Source organism: Colias eurytheme, chromosome 17, assembly GCF_061535395.1.
Source record: "Colias eurytheme isolate Ceu_HAF_F1 chromosome 17, ilColEury1 Martin Lab GWU primary, whole genome shotgun sequence".
Lineage (NCBI taxonomy): Eukaryota > Metazoa > Arthropoda > Insecta > Lepidoptera > Pieridae > Colias > Colias eurytheme.
The window spans coordinates 9649997-9665459 of NC_142996.1; the positions used below are offsets into that span (position 1 = coordinate 9649997).

A 15463-nucleotide genomic window follows, 5' to 3' on the forward strand; every position below is an offset into this window, starting at 1 on the left:
TCTCACTTTATTACCATTTTTTACTTATCATACGATACATGGTTTTTAAATAAAGCTAGTAATAGCATAAAAAATAATATACATATTCTCTTAAATATAAGGCCGAGTTGAAATTCACTCGGCATAAATTATTATTAGCCTAAATTTTCAAATATATCTAGATCAATCTCGTAACCGTAGTTTCATTAGATGGCCGTTGACAGGTCGAAGTGCGAGGTCCAATTTGAATTCCATTTTGTTGAAAGTATCTTCGGATATAACTTCATACTCGCGAAGTACATGCACTAATATTGTCTTCAAAAACGCCATGGCATACCTCTTTCCTGTAAATAATATCAGTATTACTTTCCTTACCTAGCGCACCTAGTAAAATTTTATAAATTCTTAGAAATTAAAGTCTATTTTTTTTAATTTTTTGGAAATGATGGATTTGACCGTCCAACTTCCTCAAAGAAATATGTAGATCTAATGAGGTTTATTTTTTCTAGTAACTAGGCAAAAAATAGAGATAAAGGAGAGAAGAGATTAGAACTTTGCAAATTATACAATTTAAACTTATAGCCATGCTAATAGCTGAACTAAAATTACATTTGATATTGATCTAATTCCGAGCATGAATTGTTACTTGCCTATACAAGCCCTCTTGCCCGAGCTAAATGGAAGATGCGCGTAGACACTTGGATTGTTGGGAGGCAGCCATCTTTCTGGTTTGAACTCCTCAGCGTCAGATCCCCAATGCCTTGGTGACCTTGACACGCCCCAAAGATTCAGAACTATCGTGGTTCCCTTTGTTACTGTTACTGATTCTAAAATAAAGAAAGAAAATACGTTTATTCAACAAGACACAAACAAAAACAAAGAAAACTAGGGCATATATATAAATATAAAACAAAACAAGAAAAAGCAAATCTCAAAGAAATAATAACTTCAATCAGTTGATTAACCATGAAGCTATGAGTGTAAACACTTTAAAAAAAGACTTAAATTACATTCTTCGAATTGTACTGTGTACACACTCGAATTGAAATTTTAAAAGACCGTAAAATATGTAATTATTCAAATAACGAATCCAAATATCACAAATTTTAAAACATGTTGTAATCATAGGTATCTAAATATAAGGTAATCATTCAATATCAAGTCATCTTAAAAGATAGATTCATTTTAAACGAAACGTAACCATGTCTAATATCGACCACCAATGATCAAAGATAAGATATACTTCTCCTCTCATTAGAAATTCTACTTACTAAGCTTCAAATCATTATCAGCGTATCTCATCACACCAACAACTGGTGGATACAAGCGAAGACTCTCGTTAATAACAGCTTCGCAGTATGTTAGCTGCGCAAGATCTTCCTTTTGGACATCCTTCCTGTCACCCAGAACTCTTTTGATTCTAAAATGGAAGAAATAAATTATCAATTATCCTTATCTTTACTATCGTTACTAAATTATAAACACGAAATTCGTCCTTCTTTGATGTCGCAAGGGAGTGATCCTATTTTTGTCTGGAGATAGGAGACTAGAAAGTGACATAGGTTACTTTTGACCGAGAGCACATCTTATTCCCATGAAAATTTCCCTTAACTACGCGGGAAGTAAGCTAGTTCATTAAAACATATTTTATAGTCAATATGTTTTCTTTTGCTTGCAAAATATATGTGTATTTCTTACTCGTCATAAAGATTCTGCTGAACATCCTTTCGGCTTCCAATAACAAGAAGAGTATAAAACAGTGTAGTGGCAACTGTCTCCTGTCCAGCTAATATGATCGTATTGATTTCATCTATAATCTGACTTTCCGTAAAACTCGGGTCCTTTTCACTCATTTCGAGCATCAGGTCTATGAACGCTTTAATACTAGGCTTGTCTTCTTCTGAAAGTATAACAGAGAAAATTATTTGAAGTTAGAATCTTCATACAACAAGTTGTACCCGAGACTTCGTTCGTGCATGCATAGAGTGTAATTCAAATTATATTTTTCAATCTAAACTAAATTACATCTTACATATTGCCAAGGGCAAAGAAAATACAGATTCATTTTTTTGCGTGTAACCCGTACAACGGCGTTTTTATTATAGGACGATAATATATACTTACTTACTTTTATTACTTTTATTATTACTTACCATTCCTAGCTCCATCTTTGTTGGCACTCTCCTTAAGTTTTCTTGCAGTTTTCTTTTCTTTAATTACCTGCAATCATTTTTTGTACGTATTCAGTACTTTATAATAGATAACTATTAATTGAACTAACATAGAACATCCTTCTAAACTATAATGTTCATTGTACTGAATCTGAAGAATTTTTTAAATAAAGTTTCTTCTTCAAACATTTGAAACCTACTAACACTATCATATGAATATTACTTCCAATTTACGCCGAAATGAACTGACTGTATAACTGAACATATTTTTATATATTAGTTGGAAAAAACACAGATTACTTACTATTTAGCGAAATAACAATACTTGCAAAAGATGAAAATCATTAAAGGGGCTATTGATAAAAGCCTATCTATAATTTTCATAAAACTTTAAAATGTCGAAGACAGCTTTACTTACAGTACTCGACACCTTATGTAATAAAACGTTAAAATGTCGAAGACAGCTTTACTTACAGTACTCGACACCTTATGTAATAAAACGTTAAAATGTCGAAGACAGCTTTACTTACAGTACTCGACACCTTATGTAGCACAGAGACGCATTCCAACATTTCCTTGTGTGCTGCTGTGAGGCGGTAGATGAAGCCCCAATGCATGAATAGATTCAGGCCTCTAATTATAATCAGCTCTAGAGTGCGGTTAAAAGCCTTGTAATACGTGTCTGTGACGAAATTATCCGATATTTTTGACACACCAAGTCCCGCTTCTGTTGATAAATATATTTAATAGTTAGAATTTTTCATAGATTAGACTTAAGAGTATTATTGAGTATTTTTAGGAAAGATAATTAAAACTATGTTGGTAAGAAAGTTATGAATTATAATTATGATAAACATGCGGCACGATCTCATAATTTACCTTCTTTTTATACTGATAAAGAGATCAATTTTACACAGAAATACTATAAAGCCATTTTATAAGGGTATTTGAAAATACTAACGACATATTGTTTCCATCGTAGACAGAGAGAAGTGAGGCATGGAGTCAAAGAAGTCACCGTCGACTTCAGGTTTCAAATACTTGACCAACTTGTCCGCATTTTCATTGAAAATTATCTGATAGCTGTCTATAGCAGGACCGATGAACGTGCTGGCTATTTTCTTCACATTCTTCTTCCATATCCAACCTAAAAGTATGTACTTATTGGTTAAAAAAAGTAGAAAAAAATACCTGCACACCTAGCAGATATTTTTAAGAAGACTTTTGCTTTTATTCTCATAACTAGCTGCGCTCCACGGTTTCACCCGCTTGGCTCCGCTCCTGTTGGTCTTAGCGTGATAAAATATAGCCTTCTTCGATAATCGGGCTATCTAACACCGAAATAATTTTTCAAATCGGACCAGTAGTTCCTAAGATTAGCGCGTTCAAACAAATAAACAAACTCTTCAGCTTCATAATATTAAAAATAGTACAGATTAGAAATTAATGACATCGATGTAAAATTATTATCACGTCTGTTTTTCTTGTGATTTCCATAACAGATAAATAGTTCTTATGTCGAACTACATTGAAACGTGTTTATAGCTCTGCGTGGATTTAAGTGGTCCTTTCCTGTCACGTTTATAAACTAAACATATTGCTATAATGATCGTCATTTGTTTTTACGATTACCAAAACATAACAACATACTTGACAGTGACCATAAAAAGCATGACGGGTTTGACTTTAAAGCGTTTCTTCGTAACGATAGACAAAAGGCGGGTCAGTGTGCGTCGTGAAGCCGAGGCTCGGCATAGGAGCTTGTGACGTCATCTTTCTACATCCATAACCGAGTAGCTTCGCAAAGCAATTGCTTCGCGAGGCTGCTCGCTCTGTAGCCTAACCTAAGGGACCTTTTTACCAATAATGCGCGAAGATGTGTTTCGAAGAATGTGTTTGTAAGTAACCAATAGTTTCGCTTCAAAGTTCAAACTTAATAAAGCGATATGATTGGTTTTTTACAAACACTCCTCGCTACACATCCTCGCACATTATTTAGTGTAAAAGTACCCAAAAGATCCTAACTCTCGCTCTTAGAACAAAGCTTATTATTTCAAGTTGTAAAACAAAAACAGAGCATTCAAAGCTAATAGTTTTAGAGATAATTGCTCACCCGGCGCTGTCACTAATCCGTCTCCAAGCCACACTTTCGCGAAGCTGTAGTAATAAGGCTTATCCACGAACGCGTTGGATGCCACACGAATGTCGTCTGGGTCGTTGAGAACTGAAAACAATTAATTATTTGAATAAACACGAACTAGCTACCTTCTTTATCTGGGTTGGTGTAAGAAGATGAAAACTAGACGCTTTTTCCAACAGCGGGAAAGATATAAATACTAATATGGCATGCGATCTTATAGTTGATATATTAGAGTACCTAGTATAAATACTCTAAGCATACTTAAGATGTAGGTATCTTTCTAATGATAAATTGAAAGTATGATATAAAACACAACCTAAATAAACATTACATATTATAATACAAATTAATCGGCATATAGAAAATCCTTTTCAAGTACTACATGAACTTATCCGCCAGCCAAATATTCATTTGCTGTATTTTTTTAAACTCACACAAGCAGGGAACTGGTCCAAACCACAATGCAAACGGCATGTCAGTCTTCTCTGCTCTCTCCGTTATTTCAAGGAAACGTTTGAAAAAATCTAAAAACGAAAAAAACAACTAGTAAATATATTGCGCATTTTATAACGTATAACTAAACATAAGTTTGTTAATTCAAATTACGTCAATTATGAATTTATATAGTTACTAGCTTTCCACCCGCGGCATCGCCCGCGCAGTCAAAGAAAAACCCGCATAGTTCCCGTTCCCGTGGGATTTCCAGGATAAAACCTATCCTATGTCCTTTCTCGGGTATCAAAATGTCTCTATACAAAATTTCATGCAAATTGGTTCAGTACATAGAAATCTAAATAACAAGACACTAGAAGTCGTAAGCGTGCGTGACCTTGTCGCCACTCAGGTGATTTTCACATCACCAGTGCATTCGTCGCTGTTCAGTTGCTCTGGAGACGTATGAGTGTATACATGGTGTGTTTCAGCAATTCCCATTGCGGAAATTCTTCCACAAGTTGTAATTATACTTATAAAGGAATAATATTTCATCGGAAAATATTTTTTTTTAGAAATAATGCTGTTTTTCCTTAAAATTATAGAATATTTACAAGTATTACGAGTGTCACCATAGTAATCGAAATAACAATGAATGACACAGTCGACCATTCTTATTATCACGTTTGTTCGTATTGGAGCAAAAAGTCTCATATACTTAGGGATGTTATTCTAAAATAAACCGTAAATTCGTGCGTTAGGATACATATTCAAAAGCTTAATTTAATAGTTAAGTTAGTTTTCACTAAAATCAAGCTGTCCAATAAAAGGCATAGTTTACTTGTGTGTACTGTTTAGCTTTCGGTTTGAATGTGTTGATTTTGGCGACAGCGGTTTTCATACGAATTATGACATTATAGCACTTCTATGTGTCTTGTTATTTAGATTTCTATGGTTCAGTAGTTAAGGCGTGATTGAGTAAAAGACAGACAGACAGAGTTACTTTCGCATTTATAATATTAGTATGGATTTATCTTTAACTAGTGGTCCGCCCCGGCTTCGCCCGTGGTACATATTTCGCAATAAAAGGTAGCCTATGTCCTTTCTCGTTTATCAAAATATCTCCATACCAAATTTCATGCAAATTGGTTCAGTAGTTTAGGCGTGATTGAGTAACAGACAGACAGACAGAGTTACTTTCGCATTTATAATATTAGTATGGATAATTGATAGTTGTAATTGTCCTTTTTTTCCTTATACCCACCCAGTTCCATTCTACTACTAGCGTTAGCTACTATCTGTATTCGAACGGAAACCGACATTTCAAGGAATCAAAAGTTCGACGACATGTGTCATCCGCCAACTCGCATTTGGCCAGCGTAGTAGATTATGCCATGTTTTCTCATAGGAGGGCCGTGTCCCAGCAGTGGGAACGTGTATGGGCTGGTGATGATGATGATGATGAAGTATTCTGTGACTCAATTGGATTGCTAAAATACACCTACGTATGTCTTTATACGTGTTATTGAGAAGTCACTTATTCCTATAATGTGTTAAATAAGCTTAGTTCCAAGCTTCAGTAAAAACGAATAATATTTTTATTCCAGTTTTTAGACTTTTATTTGTTTACACAGGCTTTTAATGTATCCTTAATAGTCCCTTAAATTTGGGCACTATTATCGCAATTAGTATCTATTAACGTAGTATCGGATAAAACGGAAATTATTTGGTAAATTCAAATTATATTTTTTTATTTTTTTATTAATCAAACCATTAGTAAATGCTTTTCCACGACGCGGAAGAATTCTAACAAATACCCGCGGCCCCATCATTAAAGCGGCTCGACGGAACACAGTGGGGTTTTAGTCGGTAAGAATCCGACATAACCCACGGCTCCTTCCCCGGGGGCCGTGGGTATCTTTGGAAGATTGCCCCACTATAAAAAAGGGTGCTTTTCCACCAGAAATGTGCTTTGCTACATTGCTGTGGGTGCGTTTGATATCCTCCCTAAGGCTGATGAATAAAAGGAAAATTTTATATTGTGACATCTTTTAATATATAAAGTTTTTGTCTAATAGATTGCGTTCTGGGCACGCGTCATAGCATTGTCGCTCACTTTGACCACACTTTGATATTACCGCGTAGCACGACACAATTCGGCGTCATATTGCAGAGTCAGGTAAAGCTCTGACGCGCGCTAACTACGCGTGCTATCTGAAAAAAACTTTATATTGTATATGTCACAATATACATTTTTTCTTTGTGTTCGTCAGCCTTACTGACATACAATTTATACCTACTATGACATATAATTTACATTTTAATTGGAAAAAAAATCCAGAAAGAGTAATTAAGTAATACAATTAATATGTCAGAGCAAATCATGATATTTTTCAAATTAAGCACAATTATAATTTAAATGCTTAATAATCAGCTATTGTATAGGATTACAAGCAATGTTGCAACTGTCTTATAAAAAAGTGGTCAAGTGCGAGTCGCTTACATATTGCAATATTTTTCCATTCTCAAAGTGTCATAAATTTAATACCAAATATAAACCACAAGATATTATTAAAACATAAACCCGTTTCATTCAGATGACTAATAATAAAAAATGTGTTTGTTTTGTCTGTCCTTTTTTTAACGTCGCAACGGAGCGATGAGTATGACTAGATATGACCCCGGGTCCCGCATCGTGACCAATAAAACAAACAAACAAATAAACTGCTCAGTTTAAAGGTGCTCTTTCACCAGAGATGTGCCAGGATCCGGAGTGAGAGTGTTTGTAAAGAACCAATTAAGGCCTGAATCGGGTAGAATTCCCTTTTAATACCGAAAATTAACTCTAGTTATAACCGTTTTTTTCTTAGATTCTTAATATACACATCTAAAAAAAATGTATATTAAAGTTTCGAATATGATAAAGGGCATGGTTGTTTTAATTTGTTTATTTTACAATCAGGTTTTTTGGAAAAAAATCATGAACTGAGGTCGATTTTTGGACTTTAAACCAAAACGCTAAATCAATATAACGTCAATTATTGTAGTGTTTTTACAGTGTGTTTATGAAATTGAAACACAGGGCATGGTTGTTTTAAATTTTGATTCCATATACAAATATATTTTTAATAATTTTTATACGTACTTTTACTACGGTAGATTCGGGCCGCGGCCGGTCCCCCGATCCCGCCTTGTAAATAACCTAGCAAGGTCGCTAGCCCCTATTAAGGCCTTAAATCGCTTCATTTAGCGTAACTACTAGCTAGTTGAAGCGATACTATTAGTTACAAACGCATGCCTCGCTACGCATCCTCGCACATCTCAAGTGGAAACGTAGCCTTAAGCGCGTCACACACGGTGAAGATACTATAATATTTTATCTTAAGATACTGTTATATTTTATATATCTTAACGCATCCGGTATCAGCGTTCGGACCATCATTTTTCTTTTTGTCATTGCGTACTAAGACCCCTGTAGAACCGCCATCCTGTTACAAATGACGCGAAATTTTGTAGGTCATTTGTAACAGGATGGCGGTTCTACAGGGGTCTTAGTACGCAATGACAAAAAGAAAAATGATGGTCCGAACGCTGATACCGGATGCGTTAAGATACTGTGATATAAAATATAACAGTATCTTAAGATAAAATATTATAGTATCTTCACCGTGTGTGACGCGCTTTATACATTAGATTTTTGAGAAGCCTAGAGAATATATTTTACAGCGATCTCTAATCTCTAAATAGGAATTTCCTTTGACGACGAGCGAACCAATTCGCCTTGAAAAGCCACAATCTTTCCATGATCTTTATTTGCGGTTTGTTATTTAGATCCAAAAGTTAAACGGTAAAACCACACATTATACATTGTATACGTATTACTCACATATGAATGCGTAAAAAATAAACACACATTCCTTCGTTTTTTATTTTTTTATGCATTATATAAGTATTGTTTCTAAAATATTAACTTCCGCTTAAAACCCAAATACAATCTTAATCCTATTATAAAGGCGAAAGTTTGTATGGATGTATGGATGTATGGATGTTTGTTACTCTTTCACGTAAAAACCACTGAACCGATTACAATGAAATTTAGCACACATATAGAGGGTAACTTGGATTAACACATAGGATAGTTTTTATCCCGGAAATCCCACGGGAACGGGAACTATGCGGATTTTTCCTTTGCAAACGCGGGCGAAGCCGCGGGCGCAAATCTAGTGCTGTTATATATTTATTCCATTCAACAAAATATCATAATGTATAAAAAATGCTTTAAAAGTATAAAAACAGACTGTCTTACCAAAAAACTTTAGACAGGGTTTTGGTTTTGTCGTATATCATATACAGGGTGTAATCCAAAAAACTTTAAACTGATATTGAAAGCCCTTTAACTAATGAGTAAAATGACAATCATAACTTTTTAAAAATAAAACGATAAATATCTAAAAAATTTACATAAAACATCTCCCATACATTTAATTTCCCATACATTTTGCATTCAAAGCAAACGTTCAAAGTGACGTCCTCGTTTTGGAATACAATTGTATTCCGCATCGAACTCTATTTACAGTTTCTAAATGAATTTTCATTAAAATTTGCGAAGTAATTTAAGCACAAAACCAAATAAGAACCAAAATTTTCCTTATTACATGTTTGGGATAGTCATATCTCATACCAAATGTATGGGAGTGTTTTATGTAATTTTTTTAAGATATTTCCCGTTTTATTTTAAAAAAGTTATTATTGACATTTTACGCATTAGTTACAGGGCTTTCGATATTAGTTCAAAGTTTTTTTTTATATCTGCAATAGTTACGGAATAATCGCCTGTGCACGCTTTTACGATTACACCCTGTAGACAACTATAGTGACAGATCCCTGGTTTAAAGACTTAGATTAAGTTTAGACTGTGTTTAAATTGTTTTGTGGTAATACCAAGCATGTTTAAAAACAAAAGAATTTTTTTCGTAGTCAAGACATACAAAAAAATAGATTAATGCTAAGTCTTGTGATGTGCTGGTCATTAACTCATTAACTCGCTTAGGTATAATAATGAAATTTTTTGTGATTTAAATATTTAAATTTAAAATGTGTAAAATACTTGGAATTATATGAAATCACTATTTGCAATATTATTGTCGTTTTAAGGAAAACTTTATTTTATGGTGATTTTAAACTACATTGATCGTATTTCAAATATCTAGTAAAGATAATTATGTTCTTAATAAATACATATTTTTACTTTTCACAGAAATTATAATATACTACTAATATTATAAATGCGAAAGTTTGTGAGGATGTGTGTGTGTGTTTGTTACTCTTTCACGCAAATTCTACTGAACCGATTACAATCAAATTTAGTACACATATAGGGGGTAACTTGTATTAACATAAAGGATAGGTTTGATCCCGGAAATCCCACGGGAACAGGACATATGCGGGTTTTCTTTGAAAACGCGAAGCCGCGGGCGGAAATCTAGTTTGTTATATAACTAAAAATTAATTAAAAAGTTTTAAATCTACCAGAATGAACTGAGCACAGATATTTGATGAAATGTTACTTTTTTAATTTAATTTTTATACAACCAAAGTAGTTTTTTCCTCCAGTAGAAAAGGGGTACAATTTATCGGTATACAAGTTACAACATTTTTTAGTTTGTTGTTGTGCTGTTTTTGAACGAAGTCAAAATATAAATAGAGACTATGTATTTTAAAGCAGATTAAATTTAATTTTACTGTAACTTTTACTGAAAGCTTTCTCCGCTTTAAATAAATTATAAAGAGAAATTACTTAAAATATAAAACGCTCAATTTATAAGATTCAACTATGGTAATTAACATAGTAGTAGCTTTGCTTAAAAGTTGCCAAACAATATAATTTCATTGAAATGAATACATTCGAAATCATACATACAAATAAAAAAACTATGACTTGTCCAAAAAATCAAATGTTACTCAAAATTTTGGATCTAAAACTGAAATTTAATAAATACATTTCCTTAACAAAAGGTACATAAGGTTTCTATTTAATATCTTATTTTTTATTATGGCAGCACAATAAATAATAAATAATTACTCACTTTGTGTATCTCCATAAAATTTATAGATGGCTCCAATGATAGGATAGTTGGTATAGGTCGGTAAATGTGCATAATTCCTCTTTGCACGCCAGCTTAACGCCAGCGTGGTTAAATATATGCATACACATAAAATAACACACAAGTACACCCAGAGATACATCTGAAAAATACATTGTAAATAAACTAAGACATCACTTAAAAATACTTCAAATTTATAGAGACAAATACACATAATAATTGTATCTTAAAAAAAATACTTCTATAAGTTATTACATCTGGGCCCGTAGACAAAGTAACAATTAAAAAACGATAACGAAGTTAGAAAAGGAAAAATGTATGAGATTGAAGGAAAAATGTAAGGAATATGTGATATTTATCCATGTATGTTAGACGAGCAAGGTTGGATGAACCATCCCTACATCTTCTTCTTATATATAAAAATGAATCGCAAAATGTGTTGGTAAGCGCATAACTCGAGAACGGCTGAACCGATTTCGATAATTCTTTTTTTATTATATTCCTTGAAGTACGAGGATGGTTCTTATGTAGAGAAAACGTAAATATGTACCACGGGCGAAGCCGGGGCGGAGCGCTAGTACTTAGTATAAAACAAAGTCGCTTTCTCTATCCCTTAGTCCCTATGTATGCATAAATCTTTAAAACTACCCAACGGATTTTGATGCGGTTTTTTTTAATAGATAGAGAGATTTATGAGGAAGGTTTTATTATATATTTTATTAGGTTTTAGACAAAGCGGGCGAAGCCGCAGGCGGAAAGCTAGTAAAGAATATTTAAGTTAAACGTCATATCAAATACTAATATGATAAAGCATTTTCTTCACACATTCTTGTGCTAAATCTCTCTTTTTCACTAACATTTGTTTTAATTGGTAGCAAAGATTGCAAAAAAGATATTTTTTTTATTTGCGGACTTAAAAATATATGATTTTAAAAGAGCAACTATGGAGTTTCTTGCCGATTCTTCTCCATAGATACTGCTTTCCGAATCCGTGGTAAATGTTAAAAATACTTAAGTAATGACGATTCTAAAGTGCTACTTAATAGTAGTCTAATAATTGAATAAATGAATGTTTGAGTTTGAGTTTGAGTTTACAATGGTCGCGTAGACAGACTTTGCCTTTTTTTATAGTGGGGAAATCTTCCAAAGATACCCTCGGCCCCCGGGGAAGGAGCCGTGGGTTATGTCGGATTCTTACCGACTAAAACCCCACTGTGTTCCATCGAGCCGCTTTAATGATGGGGCCGCGGGTATTTGTTGGAATTCTTCCGCGACCAGACAGACTTTGCCTAGTGCGTCGTCCGCTGTTTTAATATAGCTAGCTTTTGCCCGCTTTGTCTAAAACCTAGTAAATTACATATATACTAAAACATGACTAAAACTTTCCTCAAGAACCACTCTATCTCATCAAAATCTATTGCGCAATTTTAAAGATCCAAACATACAGACACACAGTCTGCTTAATGCGACTTTATTTTATACTATTTAGTGATTTTTGAGCACCAGCATTTAGAGTAAAATTTTTTTATTATTTTCATTAAAATTTAAAGCAAATAAATATTTTTATTGTCATACAATTTGGCAAACACCGGATCTTTAAAATTTTACAACAACACAATGTCATCTCAAAAGTAAATCTCATCGGTTTTAATCACTTTATGTTTACATAATTTGAAGACAATTGTATGTTTGTATGCCGTGTTGTAATTTTGTACTTATTACATGTAACGTTGCCACAATATGTTTGATTCATTTTCAACTAAATTTATTACTTACTAGCTAACCGCCCGCGGCTTCGCCCGCTTTGGCTAATCCTACTACTATTATAAAGGCGAAAGTTTGTAAGTATGGATGTATGGATGTATGGATATTGCACGCCTCATAAGCGAAGCGTTGAGGTGGGTACTACTGTCACTTCGCGCAAAACATCTGATTTTTCAAACTTAAAATGTCTTTATGTATCATACATTGCACTTGTAAGATAATACATACACACACATATTAAGAAAAAACACTATTTTTAACGTTCATGATATTTTTGATGTCATTTTTGTTATTTAAACTAGTTAAAAAACAGTTTAAAAAAGTTCTGTCTTGGACGTCCGTGTGTCTGTATGTGCGGATCCTTTTTCTTGTTAACACGATAGCGACCGAAATACTTTACTAATCGAGTCTTTTTTTTTATTATATATTAAATAAACAAAAATAATAATTAATAAATATTTATTAAAAAAAAATTATGAGGCGTGCACTTTTGGATTTTCCAAATTTATTTGTTACTCTTTCACGTAAAAACTACTGAATGGATTTGCATGAAACTTTACCACAATATAGCTTATACATCAGAATAACACATAGGATAGGTTTTATCCCGGAAATCCCACGGGAACGGGAACTATGCGGGTTTTCCTTTGAAAACGCGGGCGAAGCCGCGGGCGGAAATCTAGTACCTAATAAATAATATACTAAAACCTTCCTCTTGAATCACTATATCTATTAAAAAAAACCGCATCAAAATCCGTTGCGTAGTTTCAAAGATTTAAGCACACAAAGGGACATAGAGACAGAGAAATCCACTTTGTTTTATACTATGTAGTGATGTTTAAATCTTGAATAGAAAAATAAATTTCAAATAAAGTAGATTTTGTATGACTACAGAAGTCCTAAACCCAATGATTTTTTGTAACACCGAAACAAGAAAAATAAACAATAAAATATCCATTTTTTATGAATAATTCAGTAATTCCTATGAAATTAGCATAAGTATTATTGATAGGTACGTAAGCTTCAAAAGTTTTTATATTCAATTGCTATAAGATCTATATCTCTATTTACTTATTATCTAGGTACATTTTTGGAAAATAACCATTGTTCAAGGTGATTTTTAAAAGTCAGTAAGTAAATATTTTAATGTAATGAATTTGGAAATTGACATTTTTTTACAAAAAATTGAATTATTAAGCAAAAATGAATGCTGCTCTTAAAATTTAAGAGAATTATAATAATATACATTTCTTAATTTAAAAATTATGAATAATACTATACTATTTCACGTGTATGAATGTCACCTTTTATAAAAATTATATTATTTCTCGTTGTCACACCTACCTTTTATCGGGGTGAAACTATAAAATTTAAAATTTTCCAGAATATATGAAACAATTTCTATAAATTAATCAACACAAGAACAAGTTCTATAGTTACAGATCTCTATATTAAATATCGTATACAAATTTTAATTTACTCACTTCTAGACGTTTTACTGTTCTAAACTTCTCAATAAGACTGCGTGCACTGTACTATATAACAAATAAAATATATCTAGTACTCTCGTGTCTGTACAGTCACTTATAGAATACAAAACTATTTTCATTTAATTTTAAATTTTTTTATTTTAACACACTTTTAATGTAAAAGTCAAAAATATTGAAGAAAACTAGGCTTTTACACTTTTTAATGTTATAATATGAATTATCTTACAAAATTTAATATTTTTTATTTCGTAAATTTATTCTATTTAAGTTGTGTTGTATTTAAGGAAAATGGGCACCGAATGAACTTCATTAAAATAAATAGTAGTTTGAACATGGTTTCCATTCTGACCTTAGAAAGAGGACAGCCTCTTTTGATTGAGGACATTTATACAAATGTAAACAAAAACGCCCTACATTTTAATAACTAGCTCGCGTGGATCTAAATTTTCCCGTAATAATGTAACTACATCTGCGATCTATGAAATGAAATATATCATATAAAAAAGATCATGAGCCGAGCTCACGTGTCAGAAGTGAAACTTCTCTGGCAAGATTCTAAATCTCGCCTTACTCCATGACGTGACGGTATTGCCATGACGCGACCTTGAAATTTTTTTTCAACGCGCCTAAAGAAGTTTCACTTTATAAACTATATTTCACACTAACGTTTCAATTTTTGTTTTGTGTTTAATGTATAATAAATTAATAACCTTACACAGCTTTATCGTAAAATATGTGTTGCAGATGTTTTTAATCATTAGGTATATTTATTACTTGTCTTCCTTAGTATTCTAAAATGTAAATATAGTTTTTCGTAGATTTCAGATATAAGTATGTAAAATATGTAAAAGAACATTTAAATTTTTGTTTTTTTTTGAAAACTTAAAGAAATAGAGTGATTAGTTTTTTAAAATACTTCTACGTGGGTACTTAAATCTACATTTCTCCAAATATTTATATTTCACTGAAGTATATTTATTTCATTTACAATTACAGACCTCCGCATTCGACTGTACTCTATACAAATTCACACTGAATTTAAATAATGAAACAAAAAATATATTTAAAGACAATAGGTACAAATCGCCTGTAAATTATTAAATAAATTACAATCGATTTGCGTGGTTTTTGCGACTATAGAAACAAAAAAAATACAATGAAGACAAATTTGTCATAAACACATATAAACACTCCAATTTTGTCTATCTTTTTACATACATATGCATTAATTTTATGCTATACTAGCTTCCGCTTGCGACTCCGTCCGAACGGATTTCGGTCTTCGCGTGGATGGTTTATTTCTCCATTTTGAGTAACTCTGACAATGACATCTTATAAATATCTATTGGACCCAAATACGGCTAGGCCTATAATAATACGCAA

General features: G+C 32.5%; 1 protein-coding gene across 2 annotated transcripts; it reads right to left on the reverse strand.

The window, feature by feature from the left end:
- Positions 1–44: 44 nt before the first annotated feature.
- LOC149901435 (cytochrome P450 4C1-like) lies at positions 45–14156 on the reverse strand. 2 transcript variants are annotated; one of them, XM_090111503.1, is made up of 11 exons: positions 14075–14156; positions 10809–10968; positions 4725–4814; positions 4264–4374; positions 3112–3297; positions 2681–2877; positions 2133–2199; positions 1678–1879; positions 1251–1399; positions 630–806; positions 45–323 (listed from the first exon to the last, which is right to left on the reverse strand). In XM_090111503.1, the coding sequence occupies exons 2-11, from the start codon at positions 10966–10968 to the stop codon at positions 163–165; spliced, it is 1500 nt and encodes a 499-aa protein (XP_089967629.1). In that variant the 5' UTR covers positions 14075–14156; the 3' UTR covers positions 45–162. The 2 variants fall into 2 exon arrangements, with proteins under 2 accessions (XP_089967629.1, XP_089967631.1); XM_090111505.1 differs by lacking the exon at positions 14075–14156 and adding an exon at positions 13935–14005.
- Between the last annotated feature and the right edge of the window lie 1307 nt (positions 14157–15463).

Excerpts from the sequence above, each read along its gene's own strand:
- LOC149901435 (XM_090111503.1), bottom strand. The coding sequence starts at position 10,968 with ATGTATCTCTGGGTGTACTTGTGTGTTATTTTATGTGTATGCATATAT. Across the intron at positions 4,375-4,724 it reads TGGACCAGTTCCCTGCTTGT|TTCTCAACGACCCAGACGAC; the intron begins GTGAGTTTAAAA and ends AATTGTTTTCAG. Across the intron at positions 3,298-4,263 it reads CGGATTAGTGACAGCGCCGG|GTTGGATATGGAAGAAGAAT; the intron begins GTGAGCAATTAT and ends ACATACTTTTAG.